General features: G+C 33.6%; 1 protein-coding gene across 8 annotated transcripts in view; it reads left to right on the top strand.

Moving 5' to 3' along the window:
• Positions 1-15,839, top strand: part of METTL15 (methyltransferase 15, mitochondrial 12S rRNA N4-cytidine) — a 361,764-nt gene that overhangs the window by 89,990 nt on the left and 255,935 nt on the right. For all 8 annotated transcript variants that reach the window (XM_057552985.1, XM_057552986.1, XM_057552987.1 and 5 more), the window contains one exon: positions 2,358-2,494. In XM_057552985.1, the coding sequence (XP_057408968.1) occupies positions 2,358-2,494 (137 nt within the window). The remainder of the gene's footprint in view (positions 1-2,357; positions 2,495-15,839) is intronic.

The raw sequence follows: 15,839 nt of genomic DNA, 5'->3' as shown, positions 1-15,839 counted from the left end.
CATCCAGTCACCTTATTTTATTTTCAAGTTGTACAAATTAAAAAATGTGGTCTTATGTCAAGTTAGTGACCCAGGAGAATGGAAAAACTAATTGGCTCCCTTTTCAATTGTAGTGCTGGGTGACTCACAAGGCCTAGATGTCACTTACTATATTTGATGGACAGTGTACATTAGAATTTTAAAAATGGAAGTCGATGGCTCCAATCACCTATTAACCCAGGACATATTGTGGGGTTCAGTTCTAGTTTCATAAATCCCATTTGTCTCCCACTTTTTGCTTTGTTTTACACTTGACTGGTAATAATAGATTATTTTTTTCCTATGGAAACTTCCTTGATTGTCAGTACATCTCCAAGGGCATAATCATGATATATTAAAAAATAATCATGTAAATTATAATCATCTCACATTTTCCAGAATATTTTTAATCATAAGGATTTTTCTTTTTAAATATTGATTGAGACTTTCCTGGCTTGGGATAAGGTAATCATATGCAAATTATTTTATTTGATATATTCTTAGTTTAAGTCCAGGGTTATATAAGACTTGATATCGGGGTATAACAAGAAAGTGGTATATACTTTTGCCTGGAAAAGTTCTTTGTTTAAATCATGCTAAACCTCTAGCAATTTTAAAACTGAGGCGAGCTATGGTAGAAGATTTTTACCCTCATAGATGCATAAAATAAGTATACAGACTGGGAGAGGAAATTATTCAATTTTGAGATTAAATATGTACTCTTAACAGCCATACCAATAATAAGACTTTAAGTGTTGTTTTAAAGTTACTGTTTAAAAGGTGAAAAATATATGTAGCCATACCTTTTGTGCTGACAGTGATAGAAGTGCAAGGTTAAGTTATACTAAAAAATTTATGTTAAGAAGCAGTGCTTGTACCTTTTTTTTTTTTAACCACATTTACATCTTATATTTTACATCCCTCCTCTTCTCAATTTTGATCAGAAGATTTCCTCCAAAAGTTAGTAGGCTAACTTTTCTGAGGACATGATCAGAGGACAGGACTCAGCATGGTAGCTTGTAGCCAAAAAAAAAAATCAAAGCATAATTGTGCCTTGTCTCTGACCACTCTCCCTGAAATAAGTTGTAACATTCAGGGCAGGGAACTGTTCAAATCCATTACAGGAATTTCCTTTGTGCAATGTACACATGAACTTTTAAAAAGTTATATGTTTAAATATTTTTACCAGTCTGACTTATAGTATATGTTATTTGTCACAGCATTCAGTATTATTGGAATAATTGTTTTTATTTTCATCATACCAGTGGGGCTTATTCAGAGAGCACATTAAACTAAGAGCGTAACTTTGAGAGGATGTGCTGAGTGTCTTGACTTGCAAACCAACTACAATCAACTACCTTGTTTACACTTACGTTTCTATGGTCCAGGTCTAGTTTCTTGCCCAACTGCCAGCTGGCTTTTTTTTTTTTTTTTAAGTGGGCCAGCATTTTTTTTTTAAGTGTGGCCAAATAAAATAGCTAAGAAATTGATTCAGATCCAATTAACTTCATTGTGTATCTTCAATGATCCAAGCATTTAAACATATGTACTCCCATACCTTGTATCCTGTTGTCCTGGCAAATCTTTTACTACCAAAAGTGTTTTGGCTTAGATGAGAAATTATATGTCACCTTACCAATTAGGCAGGTATTGGGGTATCTTCTTCTAGACCTTCTTTTTCTTTTTAAACTCTGGAGAAATCTAAAAACCCTGGAATTTTAAATGACTTTTCCAAAGCTATGTAGCTACTTAGTGGCAAGGCTATAATTTATCCCAGGTGTTTTGACTTAAGCCCTGGGCTTTTTCAGGTCTGATTTGTTAATTAAATATTTGTCCTATGACTACTGTTAGGTATAATCTCTTTCTCTCTTTCTCTCTCTCTCTCTGTATTCTTGAATATTTTTATGTTTAATATAAAGCATTTAGAGAACTTGAGATAAAGTGAGCCACACCAATTGTAAGCTGTCTCCAAATGATGAGAAATTGTTGGAAATATCATTTTTAGTCAGGTGCTTGAAAGCAGTAAAAAGCTAGCAGCACAACACTGTGGCTAATTTGAACTTATGGGGGGAAATGCAAATTTGCCTTGAATTGGCCAGTCTGTGACAAAGATTATCATTTTGCTGTTACTCTGACAAATTCTTTTGGACTGATCACTCATAATTGATCCAGACCTCATGTATAACAAATTGAACTCTAGGCAAAAAAAAAAAAAAAAGTAATTTGTTTTTCTATTTGCTATCAGCTCTGAAAAGCATTATGTGTGTCTAGAAATAAGGTAGCTGGCAAGGATAAATTTTGTATGCTAAGTGGTAATTTTCTTTTTCTGTGTTGGCTAGTTTTTTCTAGATATGACATTTGGTTCAGGAGGACACACAAGAGCTATTCTACAGAAGGAGTCAGATATTACTCTGTATGCCTTAGACAGAGACCCAACAGCTTATGCAATAGCTGAACAGCTTTCAGAATTGTACCCGTAAGTAATACACTTGTATGGTTATTTAATTTTGTTGCTAAGTTTTATGGAGCTTAGTCCATCTTGGAATTTGTTCTCCCTTGTATGATACTATACGTCACTCCGCTAAGTATTTCCTCCCTTTTTATCCAAAAAGAATTGATGTAAATGATATTTTTAGAACCACTTAAAATAATGATATTACTGCATTTATCCTTTGTAAGTAAGTATAAATACAAAAACTTACTTTTGGCTAAAATTTGAAAATGTGTTGAAATCCATCCATGAATAGTATTGACAAATAACCCATACTTTAAAAACATTTTTAAAGTACTTTATGAGTTACAGTTTCTGAGGATTTAGTGGAGTTAATAAATATGTAAAAATTCTGTAGAATTCTGTAGAATTCATGAAACAATAATGCAATTGCTTTCTTTGAAATCTTTCTGAAATTCACAAGTAAATGTAGAGCACTCTATCCATTTATCAGAATTAGTGAGCATTTACTAGAAACTTTTAAAAAATATAAAGTTATTGTCTTCATGAGTTGTAAAAGCATCTTCCTATAGAGAAAAAATTTTGAATTAATGAGTTATGTCCATATGCTATGTTGTTTAAAAGACACCAGCCTGAAAAAGAAAAATATCTTGGAATTAGGATGGCAATCTCCAAGTATGTAAAGGGCTGTTTTCTGTAATGGGGAATTGTTCTACTGTGTGAAGCTCCAGAGACTGAAATCAACAAAGGAGATGAGAATTTTATAGGTAAAGTTTGACTTGACGTAAACTAGAGTTTTTACTAGTTGTAGCTATCCAACAAAGAAAAGGTCTCTTTGGTGAAGTAGCAAAAGTATGACCATAGAATAGTTTAATCACAGACTAAAGGTAGAAAGTTGGATTACTAATCTAGAATAGTCTTTTTCAACCTCTCTCAGGTCCCAGACTCTTTGCAAATCCATCAATGTGATTAAATCTCCCAATAAAAGTGTAAATAAATATACCTAGATTTTTGTTTGCAAGATCACACTGTTTATGGAGTCCCTGGAAACCCATTTGACCCCAGGTTCTTTATTTCTAAGAAAAATATGAGGATATGGTTTAATGGCATAGTAGTTTTTTGTTTTTGTTTTGTAATCTTTCTGTCGTTTTAAGCAACGTAACTTAGATGCACCTTCTTTAAGAAGGTCTTGTACTAGGGCATTCATATTTGTGCAACTTCTTAGGAGTTCACTTGATTATGACCTGAACATTTATAGAATGAGTATAGGTCTCCATTATATTTCACTATCATAGACAACCTGAATTTTCTTAGATATTATTGTTTCTAAAGGCAGTGATTCCCAAGGTCTCTTATTCTTTCAAACACCCTAGTTTCTTAAATGGAGCTTAAAATTATCAATTTTATCAGGCGTAATTTTTTACTTAACAGGAATCTTGAGGCTCTGTATTCTCTTCAGTTTACAGATGTGGAAACTATTAGCTACACATATTAAATGGTTTGCTAAAAGGTATACATGTCTTAATAGAGATGGGATGTATTTCACCCATCACCCAATAATCTCATTTTATTAAATTATACTATCTTGTCTCAAATCTTACTGAGATATTTTTAGTTCATCGACAAAATAATTCCTTTGCCTAACCTAATAAATTAATTAAAAAACAATAAGATAAATCAAAATAAAGCAGGAAGAGGTAATTAATACAGATAAAAGCGGGAATCAAAGAAAGTGAAAAAAAAAAAAAAAAAAGGAGAAAGAAATCCCAAGAGATCATTCTTTGCATTCTTTGAAAATAGCAAAATCCTTTTTCACACTGATTGTTAAAGGAAAAAGAGAGCGAAAATATATGTTTAAGTTTGAGAGAGAAGACCAACCATAGACACAAGGTAAATTATAAGATGATACTACTGTAATTCTGTGGCAACATGTGAAACCTAGATAAATGAATGATGTCCTAGCAAAATATAAATTATTAAAATTGACTCAATAATTATAAAACTTTAATAGGTTATTACCATAAAAGAGATTAGAAAGGTAACTAAAGTACATAGAAAAATGCACAGTGATCAGATTTGCAATTGTTATCTAGCTCTTATAAAGAATAGGAAAGGGACTTCCCTGGTGGAGCAGTGCTTAAGAATCCGCCTGCTAATGCAGGGGACGCGGGTTCGATCCCTGGTCTAGGAAGATCCCACATGCCGCGGAGCAACTAAACCCATGTGCCACAACTACTGAGCCTGCACTCTAGAGCCTGCGAGCCACAACTACTGAGCTGGCATGCCACAACTACTGAAGCCCACGTGCCTAGAGCCTGTGCTCTGCCACCACACTGAAAAGCCTGCGCACCGCCATGAAGAGTAGCCCCCACTTGCCACAACTAGAGAAAGCCCGCACACAAAGCAAAGAAGCAAACAAGACCCAACGCAGCCAAAAATAAATAAATAAATTTAAAAAAGAATAGGAAAGAACATTGCCTTTTATGCTAGTCCTGACCATGGTAAATAAAGAAAGCTCTTAAAATTCATTTTATATTGAATCCAGCATTAATACCTAATTCTGCTAGAGATAGTATAGAAGGAAAAAGAGAAAAAGTCCAACCTCACTGAAGTATATAAATGCAGAATTCAAAATGCAATACTAGCATATCTAATTCACCCTTCATTTAGTTAAAAGAATAATACCTATGGCCTAATAGGGTTTAATTCAAGAATACAAGGATGGTTCCATATCAGATAGTCAATCAATGATAGGTTGATAAGCATCACAATGATCAACTAGCTGTTCTTATTAAAATCTCTAAGTTAAATGGAAATATAAGTCAACTACTTAAACGTAAAATATCCTATTAACCAAGGACAAATAGCAGTTATTTTCCCAAAAGGTGAAATACTATAACAATCTAGTCAAAAATCAGGTTGTAAATATGGATTAACTTCTATATATATTTTAATCAGTGTTTTTGGAAGGTCTGGCAGATGTAATTAAAAAACTAAAGAAAGGTTAAAATAGTCTTTTTTTAATAATGGTTTGACTGAATACTTAAAAACCCAAAAGGACTTGTAAAATTAATAAGATGATACAAAATGGTTAGATAAAAATTTAAAAATCTACTCAAGTAGTAAATACCTAGAAAGGGAAATGGGAAAAAATACTCTATTCTTAAAAGCACCTAAAACTTTATAAAATATTTAGTTATAAATTTAGCAAGAAAGACACATTTCCAAATAAAAATAAACCAATATAATTCTATTGAAGGACATAAAAGATCTGAACAAAAGAGAAAGCATATGTGTTTGGGGGTAAAACAAATTACTATTATAAAAGAAGGCCAGTTCTCCCCAAATTCATATATGCATTTATTGTACTTCCAGGAAGTATATTAATTGATTTCACCTTAACTGATGTGTGTTTTTTTTTTTTAACTTAGGTAATATAATCTTGAGTAGATATGGGGGGAAGAGTGACAAGGTCTTTTGGGAAAAAGAAAAAATTGAGAGGAAACTAGCCTTACCAGATGTCAGATCACACTATAAAGTCACTGTAGTGAAATCAATATTATACTGGCATAAGAATAGGCAAGTAGGCTAGTGGAGCAGAGAATCCAGATATAGATTCTACTACATAAAAGAATTTAATAGAAGATAAAGGTCTTTTAATTCATTGAGAAAATAGTGCATTTTTTTTTTTTTTTTAAGGATTTTCTTATTTATTTATTTATTTATTTATTTTTGGCTGTGTTGGGTCTTCGGTTCGTGCGAGGGCTTTCTCCAGTTGCGGCAAGCGGGGGCCACTCTTCATCGCGGTGCGGGGACCGCTCTTCATCGCGGTGCGGGGACCGCTCTTCATCGCGGTGCGCGGGCCTTTCTCTATCGCGGCCCCTCCCGTCGCGGGGCACAGGCTCCAGACGCGCAGGCTCAGCAATTGTGGCTCACGGGCCCAGCTGCTCCGTGGCATGTGGGATCTTCCCAGACCAGGGCTCGAACCCGTGTCCCCTGCATTAGCAGGCAGATTCTCAACCACTGCGCCACCAGGGAAGCCCCTGTATAGTGCATTATTAAATAAATGGTGTTGGTACAATGCATATCAAACTTGAAGAAAATAAAATGGACCCCTATTTTAAATCAGATTCAAAAGTAACTTCCAGATAGAGTAAAAATGTATGAAAAAATTGAAAATAAAAGTCCTATTAGAAAATTGAGGAGATTATATATACAATCTAAAGGTAAGAAACTGTCTTAGTTGAGACTCAAAATCATAAATCTATAAAAATAAATAATAGAAATATCTATTTATATAAAAATTTTAAAAATATATGGCAAAAATTGTATGGTAAAATTTCCAAACAGTTAACTTAGAGAAGATATATTAGTAATATGAAGGATAGGAAAAGGATTGATATTTTAGAAGAAGAAAAATATATTTTTTCTAAGTTCTCAACTGGGATCCCTGTAACAAAAGGCAGATTAATAAGAGAAAAGCATATAAATTTATTTGTTTTACATGACTCATGAGACTTCATAAGGAAATGAAGACCCAAAGATACAGTAAAACTGGAGCATTTTTATATTAGATTTGATGAAGAGTGGAAAGTTACAGAAAAATTTGATAGGACAAAGGGCATGAGCTAAGGATAGTAATGTGGGCAAAATTTAGCAAGTCCCATTTATTTAGATTCCTCTCGTCCCTTCATTTTCAGAGATAAGGAAGCTTTTTTGGGTTTAGGCAGGCATCTCTCACATGAAGAGCTTATGACCTACATGTGCCATTTCTCAAATTCCTTCAGTTTAAAAATATTCACTATGCCAAGTTGCCATATTTTGAGGTAGCTTTTCCTGAACCCCATCAATATTTATCATATAGGAAGAGTTCTCTCAAACTTGATAAGACAACAAATTCCAATTTGAAAAGTGGGTACAGGATAGAAGGGTCAATCGTAGAAGATCAGTGTGTGCAAAGATGCTCCACATAAGTAGCAGTGAGGAGGAAAATGAAATTAAAATAATAATGGTATAATACTTTATACTTATCAAACTGGGAAGACGTAACAATTTTGAAAGTGAGCACATGGGGGAAATGATACTTATTTTTCATGGATATCTTTTAATGTTAAAAAAATTGTATATGCATTGTTTGTATATACAATCATGGAGAACTTGAGAAAGAAGGAATTAATGGTGAGGGGAAGTATGGAGAAAGGGAAAACAATGGTTAAAAGAAACAAACCTAGAGATTATATGACGCATCTCCGCATGTGTATGTAAAGTAGAAAAAACCAAGTAATGCTATATATTATTTATAAATATCTACATGTATAGTTATAGTATAAAAATATACATGACAAAGATAAACACAAATTTGGGCTAGGGATTATTTCTGGGGATAATGGATAAATGGATGGATGGTTTGTTGGAAGGACTGACAAATCAGATAAATTGATTATCTTCTTAAAAATACATATGTAATCCTGTAATTGATATCTAGGATTACATGTGTATTCTTAAGAAGATCATCAATAACATTGTTCATTATTTGTCTTTGTTTTTTATTTTAAAACTGTTTTTCACTGCATAGTAAAGTTGAACACGTGATTCAGTAATAAAAAAATACACATGTAATTACAACTTGCAGTAAAGTGTGCAAAAAGGAAACATTTTGTCATTTCAACGTGTACGTCTTTTGAGAAAAGATAGTAATTTCTTTCATTTATTTATTTATTTTGTTGTCAAAGAGTAGCCTATGCTTCTCCTGAAAAATCCCATGTTCTTCACTCTGTCAAAACTAAGTCAAAAATAGAAACTAACATTTTCACAGAAAACTAAGCAATTCATGGGAAAGCTGAATTTTAGGCTAACCCATTTTAGCTCTTTCAGAAAAGATGACATGTCAGGTCACCTGTTGTTTGAAAACTGAAACTTTTCCCTATTGCCTCTGAAGACTGTACAAGAGGAAACACATTAAAATTGGAGCAGTGGGGTGTTGGCTGACTTTTACCACAGTGGAAGATGGATATTGGAAGACAATTTTTTTAAACAATTTTTTGTTTTCTGAATTTAGGGATAATATGTGCTCCATACACTGAGTTTAGATAATATAGACATGTATAAAGAAAAAAATGAAAATTATAATTGATTCCATCATTTGACTATAGGTAAAGCAGATTATAAAAATATAATAAGCTGTTACTTTCAACAGTTTATAAAAGTAGATATTCTCATTGGGGTAAACTTATAATATACAGAAAAGTATATAGAAAAAAATTAAACTCACTTATCATTCCACCACCTTAACCAGTAGTAATGATTTTGTGTATTTCATTCCATCTTTTTTTTTTTTTAACATCTTTATTGGAGTATAATTGCTCTAAAATAGTGTGTTAGTTTCTGCTTTATAACAAAGTGAATCAGCCATACATATACACATATCCCCATATCTCCTCCCTCTTGCGTCTTCCTCCCACCCTCCCTATCCCACCCCTCTAGGTGGTCACAAAGCACCGAGCTGATCTCCCTGTGCTATGTGGCTGCTTCCCACTAGCTATCTGTTTTACATTTGGTAGTGTATATATGTCCATGCCACTCTCACACTTCGTCCCAGCTTACCCTTCCCCCTCCCTATGTCCTCAAGTCCATTCTCTACATCTGCATGTTTATTCCTGTCCTGCCCCTAGGTTCTTCAGAACCAATTTATTTTTTTTTAAGATTCCATATATATGTGTTAGCATACGATATTTGTTTTTCTCTTTCTGACTTACATCACTCTGTATGACAGACTCTAGGTCCATCCACCTCACTACAAATAACTCAATTTCATTTCTTTTTATGGCTGAGTAATATTCCATTGTATATATGTGCCACATCTTCTTTATCCATTCATCTGTTCATGGACACTTAGGTTGCTTCCATGTCCTGGCTATTGTAAATAGTGCTGCAATGACCATTGTGGTACATGACTCTTTTTGAATTATGGTTTTCTCAGGGTATATGCCCAGTAGTGGGATTGCTGGGTCATATGGTAGTTCTATTTTTAGTTTTTTAAGGAACCTCCATACTGTTCTCCATAGTGGCTGTATCAATTTACATTCCCACCAACAATGCAAGAGCGTTCCCCATTCCATCTTTTTAATTGCCAATATTTCATTATACTGTATGTACTATTTCTTGTTTGAACTTTTTGGATATTTTTACTTTTTTATACTTCTAAAATGTTGGAATTTCTTGGCCAAGTTTAAAAACCATTTTGGGGCTTCCCTGGTGGCGCCAGTGGTTGAGAATCTGCCTGCCAATGCAGGGGGCACGGGTTCGAGCCCTGGTCTGGGAAGATCCCACATGCCACGGAGCAACTAGGCCCGTGAGCCACAACTACTGAGCCTGCGCATCTGGAGCCTGTGCTCCACAACAAGAGAAGGCCGCGATAGTGAGAGGCCCGCGCACCGCAATGAAGAGTGGCCCCTGCTTGCCACAACTAGAGAAAGCCCTCGCACAGAAACGAAGACCCAACACAACCAAAAAAAATATATATATATATATAAATAAATTAATTAAAATAAGATATAAAAAAAAACCATTTTGATCAATTGTATTAAATACATAACTAATTTAGAAAGAATTGAAGTCTTGATATATTTTTCATTGATGATGATGTATTTTTCCATGATTACAGTATTTATGTTTCTGACTAATATTTTTTCTTAATTAAAATGATAAAGTACAGAAAAGTGCTGAGAAGAAAATTAAAATTATTCATAGTCCACCACCACCAAAATTACCAGTTTGGTATACTTCCTTCTAATCTTTTTGGCTATATATATATATATATACACATATATATATACAGTCATACATATACACATATATAGTTTACAAAATTTGATTCTATTTATACATTATCAGTACATTCTTATTTCATTGTTACCTTAAAGAATAGTTTTATTGGTTGCAGAATATTTCCTTTATGTAATTATAACTTAATTTATTAGAATTCTAATTCAAAATATAGTCTTATCCTTATCCATATTACTGCTGTTTTAAGTCTTTGTATGCTGTGTTATTTTAGATGTACTTCCTATAAACAACAAATACCAGATGTATTTACTTTGTGTAAACAAATCTGTTTTTTGTAAAGGGTAATTAATGCTTACTCTTTCTATGTCATCTTGTTTTATATTTTCTATTTTTGTGGTTTATTGAAATTATCTTTGGCATTTAAATTTTCTTTTGTCCATTATCCACGTATACATATTTGTTTTTGCCTTTTCTCTAGCAATTTTAATGACCTTTAAAAAATTTTTTTAATTTACTACTGGCTGATGTTAGTATTTTTTAAGATTAAATGTACTTAAATATTTTTTACTGTTAACTATGCAGAAAGGAATATTTTTTGATTAACCACCCCATGTAAAGTGAGAACTTATTTCCTGAATTTTTATTTCCCTCTCTTTCCCCACTTCTTGGCTTTTAAAATATGATTTTGGCTTTTAGACATTAATATCTACTATTATGATAATTATTAGTTAGCATTTGCATTGTTTGGCAGTAATATCTAAAGTAATCATACTTAAATTGATTTAATTCATTTCAGTGCACCCCACTAGCCTTTTTATAACACTGTAAGTCCCCTTTCAAGTTCTTTATGTAGGCTCATTTCTCCACCAATTGATTACATCTTAGTTTTTCTATAAATATGCAAAAGGGAAACATCTATGCCTTTATCTACCCAACACTGTGTTTCTAATGCTTTCTTACATGGGCAGCAGTTGATTTAGGATGGCACTTTGGGAATTGTATAGATATTACTCTTTTTTTTCTGACGTAGTATTGTGGAGAAGTCTGAGGTCAACCCAGTTTATTTTTTCCTTTCCTAGGTAATCTGTTTCTCACTCCTTCCTCCCACTATTAGGCTGGATGCTTACTAGATATATTTCTTTGAATATTTTTGACATTCATAAATTTCACTAAGAAATATTACTAATTAATCTCTTTTTATCAATTTTCCATGTGCTCTGTGAGTAATTTTGGCCTATGGATCAGGTCTTTTCTCTACAAAGGAGTTTTTGTGTTAGTTATCCCCTACTCTTTTTTTCGGTTTTTTTAACCTATGAGCATTTATGATTTGTTGGTTGGAGTGTTATCTGTCCCACATGTCTTTTATTTCCTTTCTTAGTGTTTTCTGTTACTTTTACTTTGCCTCAGTATTATAGGAGATCTCTTCAGACTTATTCCATGTGTTAACAGATTTGGTTTTCTACAGTGTTGATTATGGTTTTTACTGCCTCTTGTTCAAGTTTTAATTCAGCTATTGGAAATTTTCTTTTCTTGTAGTCTTATTTAATTTTGTTGACATGTTATTTTCTGCCAATTCCTTTTTATTTTCTCTTGTCTTATAATCTCATTTTAATGCTTTATTTCATAGTCAGCAGACCTTTCTTGAAATTTATGGAATCCAAAGTATACATATTCTAAACTTTTTTTGTATATATAATAAATCCTTTTCAAAAGTATACTTTTGCTCTGTATCTTGAGTACAGACTTCTTCTTTTCTCTTCCAGGATCTTTTCATAGGCCCTGTCTTTGTTGTATATTTATGTGTGTAGATTCTCCTTTGACCTGCTAACTGTTCAGTCATGTGGTGCTGGAATCTTTACCTCAGATATGAAGCTAGAAAATTATTTGAAATATATAGTCTCTTATTGCAAAAATTTTAGCACTGGGGACTCCTTTTCTAGGATGGTTCTACTTTCTTACTGGAGAATGCAGTTCATTAAAGCTACTGCTCCCATAATGTTTTACTTCTGTGGTTCTTCCAGCTTTCCCATACTAGAGAGATTCTTCATATCCAGGGCACGTTTTGACAGCACTTATCCATTTCTGCCCATGGTGTTACTGCATTATATGAATTACAATCCCTAAATAGATGTAATGATAAAGATACTGGTGGCTGGATATGAAGAGGTGGTGGCGTAAAATGACCCCAGCATCCTCAGAGTATTCCTGTCTACACACTTGTAAGTGTCTCTTGTGTCTGAGGTGCTCTCGTGTTTCTGAGCCAAGGGGTGTGAATGAAACATTCTTAACCTTTTAACTAACTGACTCTACTGCCTTTAATCAGGGTCTAATCTTACCTTTGGTAAGAAGAGATATTTTTCTTATATTCTGACATCCTTGAGGAACATTAAGTTAATAATATTATTTGAACTTCCATTGTTTTGTTTGTTTTCAGAAAAAGTAAGTATCAATAGCTGGCCTCCATCTTTTCTATTAAAGTTTGTTCCATGGTCATTAACTTCGGAAGTTATAAGTATGTTTACCTATATGATATGATCTATTCTAAATTACACATATGATCTGTTTCAAGTCGTGCCATCTGTTCTCTAGTACTTGAATTTTACCATTTACCTTTTCAGGCACCATTTCTTACTTTTGGTTAAATTCACACAGGAAACCCAGGCAAAGGCAAGTCTTGACCTCATGGCTTCAGGTTCGCTGCTTGTGTTCTTTCTACCACACTATTTTATATATACATATGTGTATATGTAAAATAGCAATTTAGTCACATTCTTTAGCAGAGCCAGAACTCAAACCCAGGCATTTTGTCTCCAGGACCAATGTAGAAATCATGTAAAGGAATACACATAGTCTTAGACAGCCCTATCTACCTAAAATTTAGACTGCAAGGATAAGATATGAGACACAGCTCTTATTAATCTTACTAGTGATAGGAGGCTAGTTATGCTAATGCATAGTCAAAGTGAAAGAATTTTTATAAATATAAACAAGCATGAAAAAAAGACAACCTGGAAAAATTAACTAGATCTTTCTGAATTATTGATGATGGCCTGTCACCTTTTCACTCTTTTTGGTAATACAAATATTACTAAAACAGAATATTGTATTTGCCCCACTGAATACTTTTAAATATAACCTTTGTGCAAGGGATACCAATCTTGCAAGGTGAAGGTGTTTGAGGAGGTGAAAGTACCTGACTCTCTGGTTTACTAAACATTTAGTTCCGAGGCTTGAGAAAATAGGCATTGTACTAAGTAGTTTTCAGGCATTCCGACAGTTCTAGTGGTTCCAAGGGGATTAGGACGTACAGTCCATGTCTTCACAGATTTTACGATGAAGCAAAAATAGATAGCAAACAGGTAATTTCACCATTTATGATTTAAATGCAATTGGGATTATGGCTAAGAACGAATACTTAATTCTTACTTAATATGGACATACTTAATATGTTTTAAGAGCAGTGTGAGCACAGTATGCTCTAAGAGCAATATGTTCTAATCTAGTCTAGAACATTTGGAAAGACTACCTGAATATGTGAATTCAAGTCCGGATTTGAAGGACTAGTGACTGTTGTTAGCTCAGTAAAGAGGGAGGGATGGTAGAGCAAGAGGGAGCATTTGTAGTAGTGAGAACAGAATATTTAAAGATCTTCAGCAGGAAAGAAAATGTTATATTGAAGGGACTGTAAAATGAGCAATGTGAGTGGATGATAGGAGGAGTGGCTATAGAGGTAAGCTAGGGCCAGACCACACAGGACCTTGTTAAAGATTTTGGTCTTTATCTTAAGAACAGTGAAAAGGCACCAGTGAAACAGGGAACTGACATGATCATATTTTCATTAAGAGATTATTCTGCCTGCTGTGTGAAGAATGGGTTGGAGGAGGGTAAAACTGGAAAGGATTCAGTAAGACCATTTAGAAGGCTAGGAATTGCCACTTTACTTGGAAACTGATGGTGATTGGGACTGGAAGATTTTCTTTTCCTGATCTTCCTATTAGAAATTTTACTTTGCTTTAATGGTCCCTAGCTTCCCATTTTACTAGCATTCTAAAAGATTAAAATAATTCATTCCAAAGTAAAATTATGTTGCATGCTTATAGGTGAAACTGATGTTAATATTGTATCTCTAAATTTTAAAAGACCCTGCAAGTATTCCCACTCGTCTGACTTGGCCAATATAAGGACGAGGAAAAGGGATAAGTACCTTTAGTCCTGCCATTTTCCTAATTCCTGCAGAGTATTTGCATTCTCACAGAAGACTGTCAGTAATTTTCATTCCTCCAGAATCTGCTCCACCTTTTGTCACTCTCTGGAAGAATGGCACCAACTGGGAAACATACATTCATAATCATTTCTTGGATGAAAGAGCTCAGGCACTAGTCTTATTTAACTATTTCCTTTCCCTTGCCCCTTGTGTGTAATCAGCAGTGAGGGTCTTTTAGTTCTCCCTCAGGACTTGGCAACTTTAATATTTGGCCTCTCTTTTTCTTCTTTACTATAAAGTTCTGCAGCCAGACTCCTCCTTTTTTTGATCCCAGCTCTGATTTTCTCACTGAAAAACCTTGGATAAATAACTTGACCTCTCTGTTTCTCAGTTTTCTCATCTTTAAAATGGGGATAATAATAGTATCTATTTCCTAGGAATGTTGTGAGGATTAGACTTAGAACACTGTTTAGCATATTCTTTTAGTGAGTCATGAAATCATTTTTTGGGGGTCTTGATCAGCATTTTATGGAATGGAATGGAATAGAATAGGAAATATCATGTTACATAATGGAAGTTAAATTAAGTATCATTTCCAGTGAAATAATATATATGTGTACATATATACACATATATATTGTATTTTTGTATATGGGATTGCAGTTAAACCATATTTCTGACTATGTATCTTGATCAAAAATTTTTGAAAACTACCTATCCTATATGGCTATATCCCACATATTTGTTCACACTGTGTACTAAATGTTCATTGAAGGCAGAAACTTTGTCTAATGTATGTTCATATCCCTAAAACCTAGCTCTGCTTGGAATATATATGGAAGTTAACAAGTGTTTATTTATGGTTCAAACAAAACAGAAACCAGTGGTGTGAATGACAGTTATACTTTCTAGGATCCTGTTGCCTGGAAACCCCAATATGCCTAGAGAATTAGAACCCCCTGAAAACTGCCATCTCTTAAACTGTACTTTGCCTGTCTTGCAATGAATGAAACAGAATGTGAAATATAGATACTGACTATGAAGAAAGGACACATGGTTGGGGAGTGGAATCGAGTTTCAGAGTAAGAGATGTCTGTACTCAAAATATTTACAGTGTACACCACTGAATTGTACACTTTAAAAGGGTGATCATTATGGTAAGTGAATGGCATCTCGATTTTTAAAATTATGATTTCTTTTAGATTCAGATCTTTTACATTTAGATTTATATTAGATAAGTGATTAAAACATTTTAATCAACTCATTAAAAAAACATTTATAGTGTATGAAAATTATTTAACTTTTCTCCTGATTTGGGATTATGATAGTACCTTAGAGAAGGAATGATGAACAGGCTCAAAAATGTATCTTATCCCAGGT

The sequence above is a fragment of the Balaenoptera acutorostrata genome, chromosome 9, assembly GCF_949987535.1.
Source record: "Balaenoptera acutorostrata chromosome 9, mBalAcu1.1, whole genome shotgun sequence".
Taxonomy (NCBI): Eukaryota; Metazoa; Chordata; class Mammalia; order Artiodactyla; family Balaenopteridae; genus Balaenoptera; species Balaenoptera acutorostrata.
This window is presented reverse-complemented; position numbering and strand designations above follow the sequence as displayed.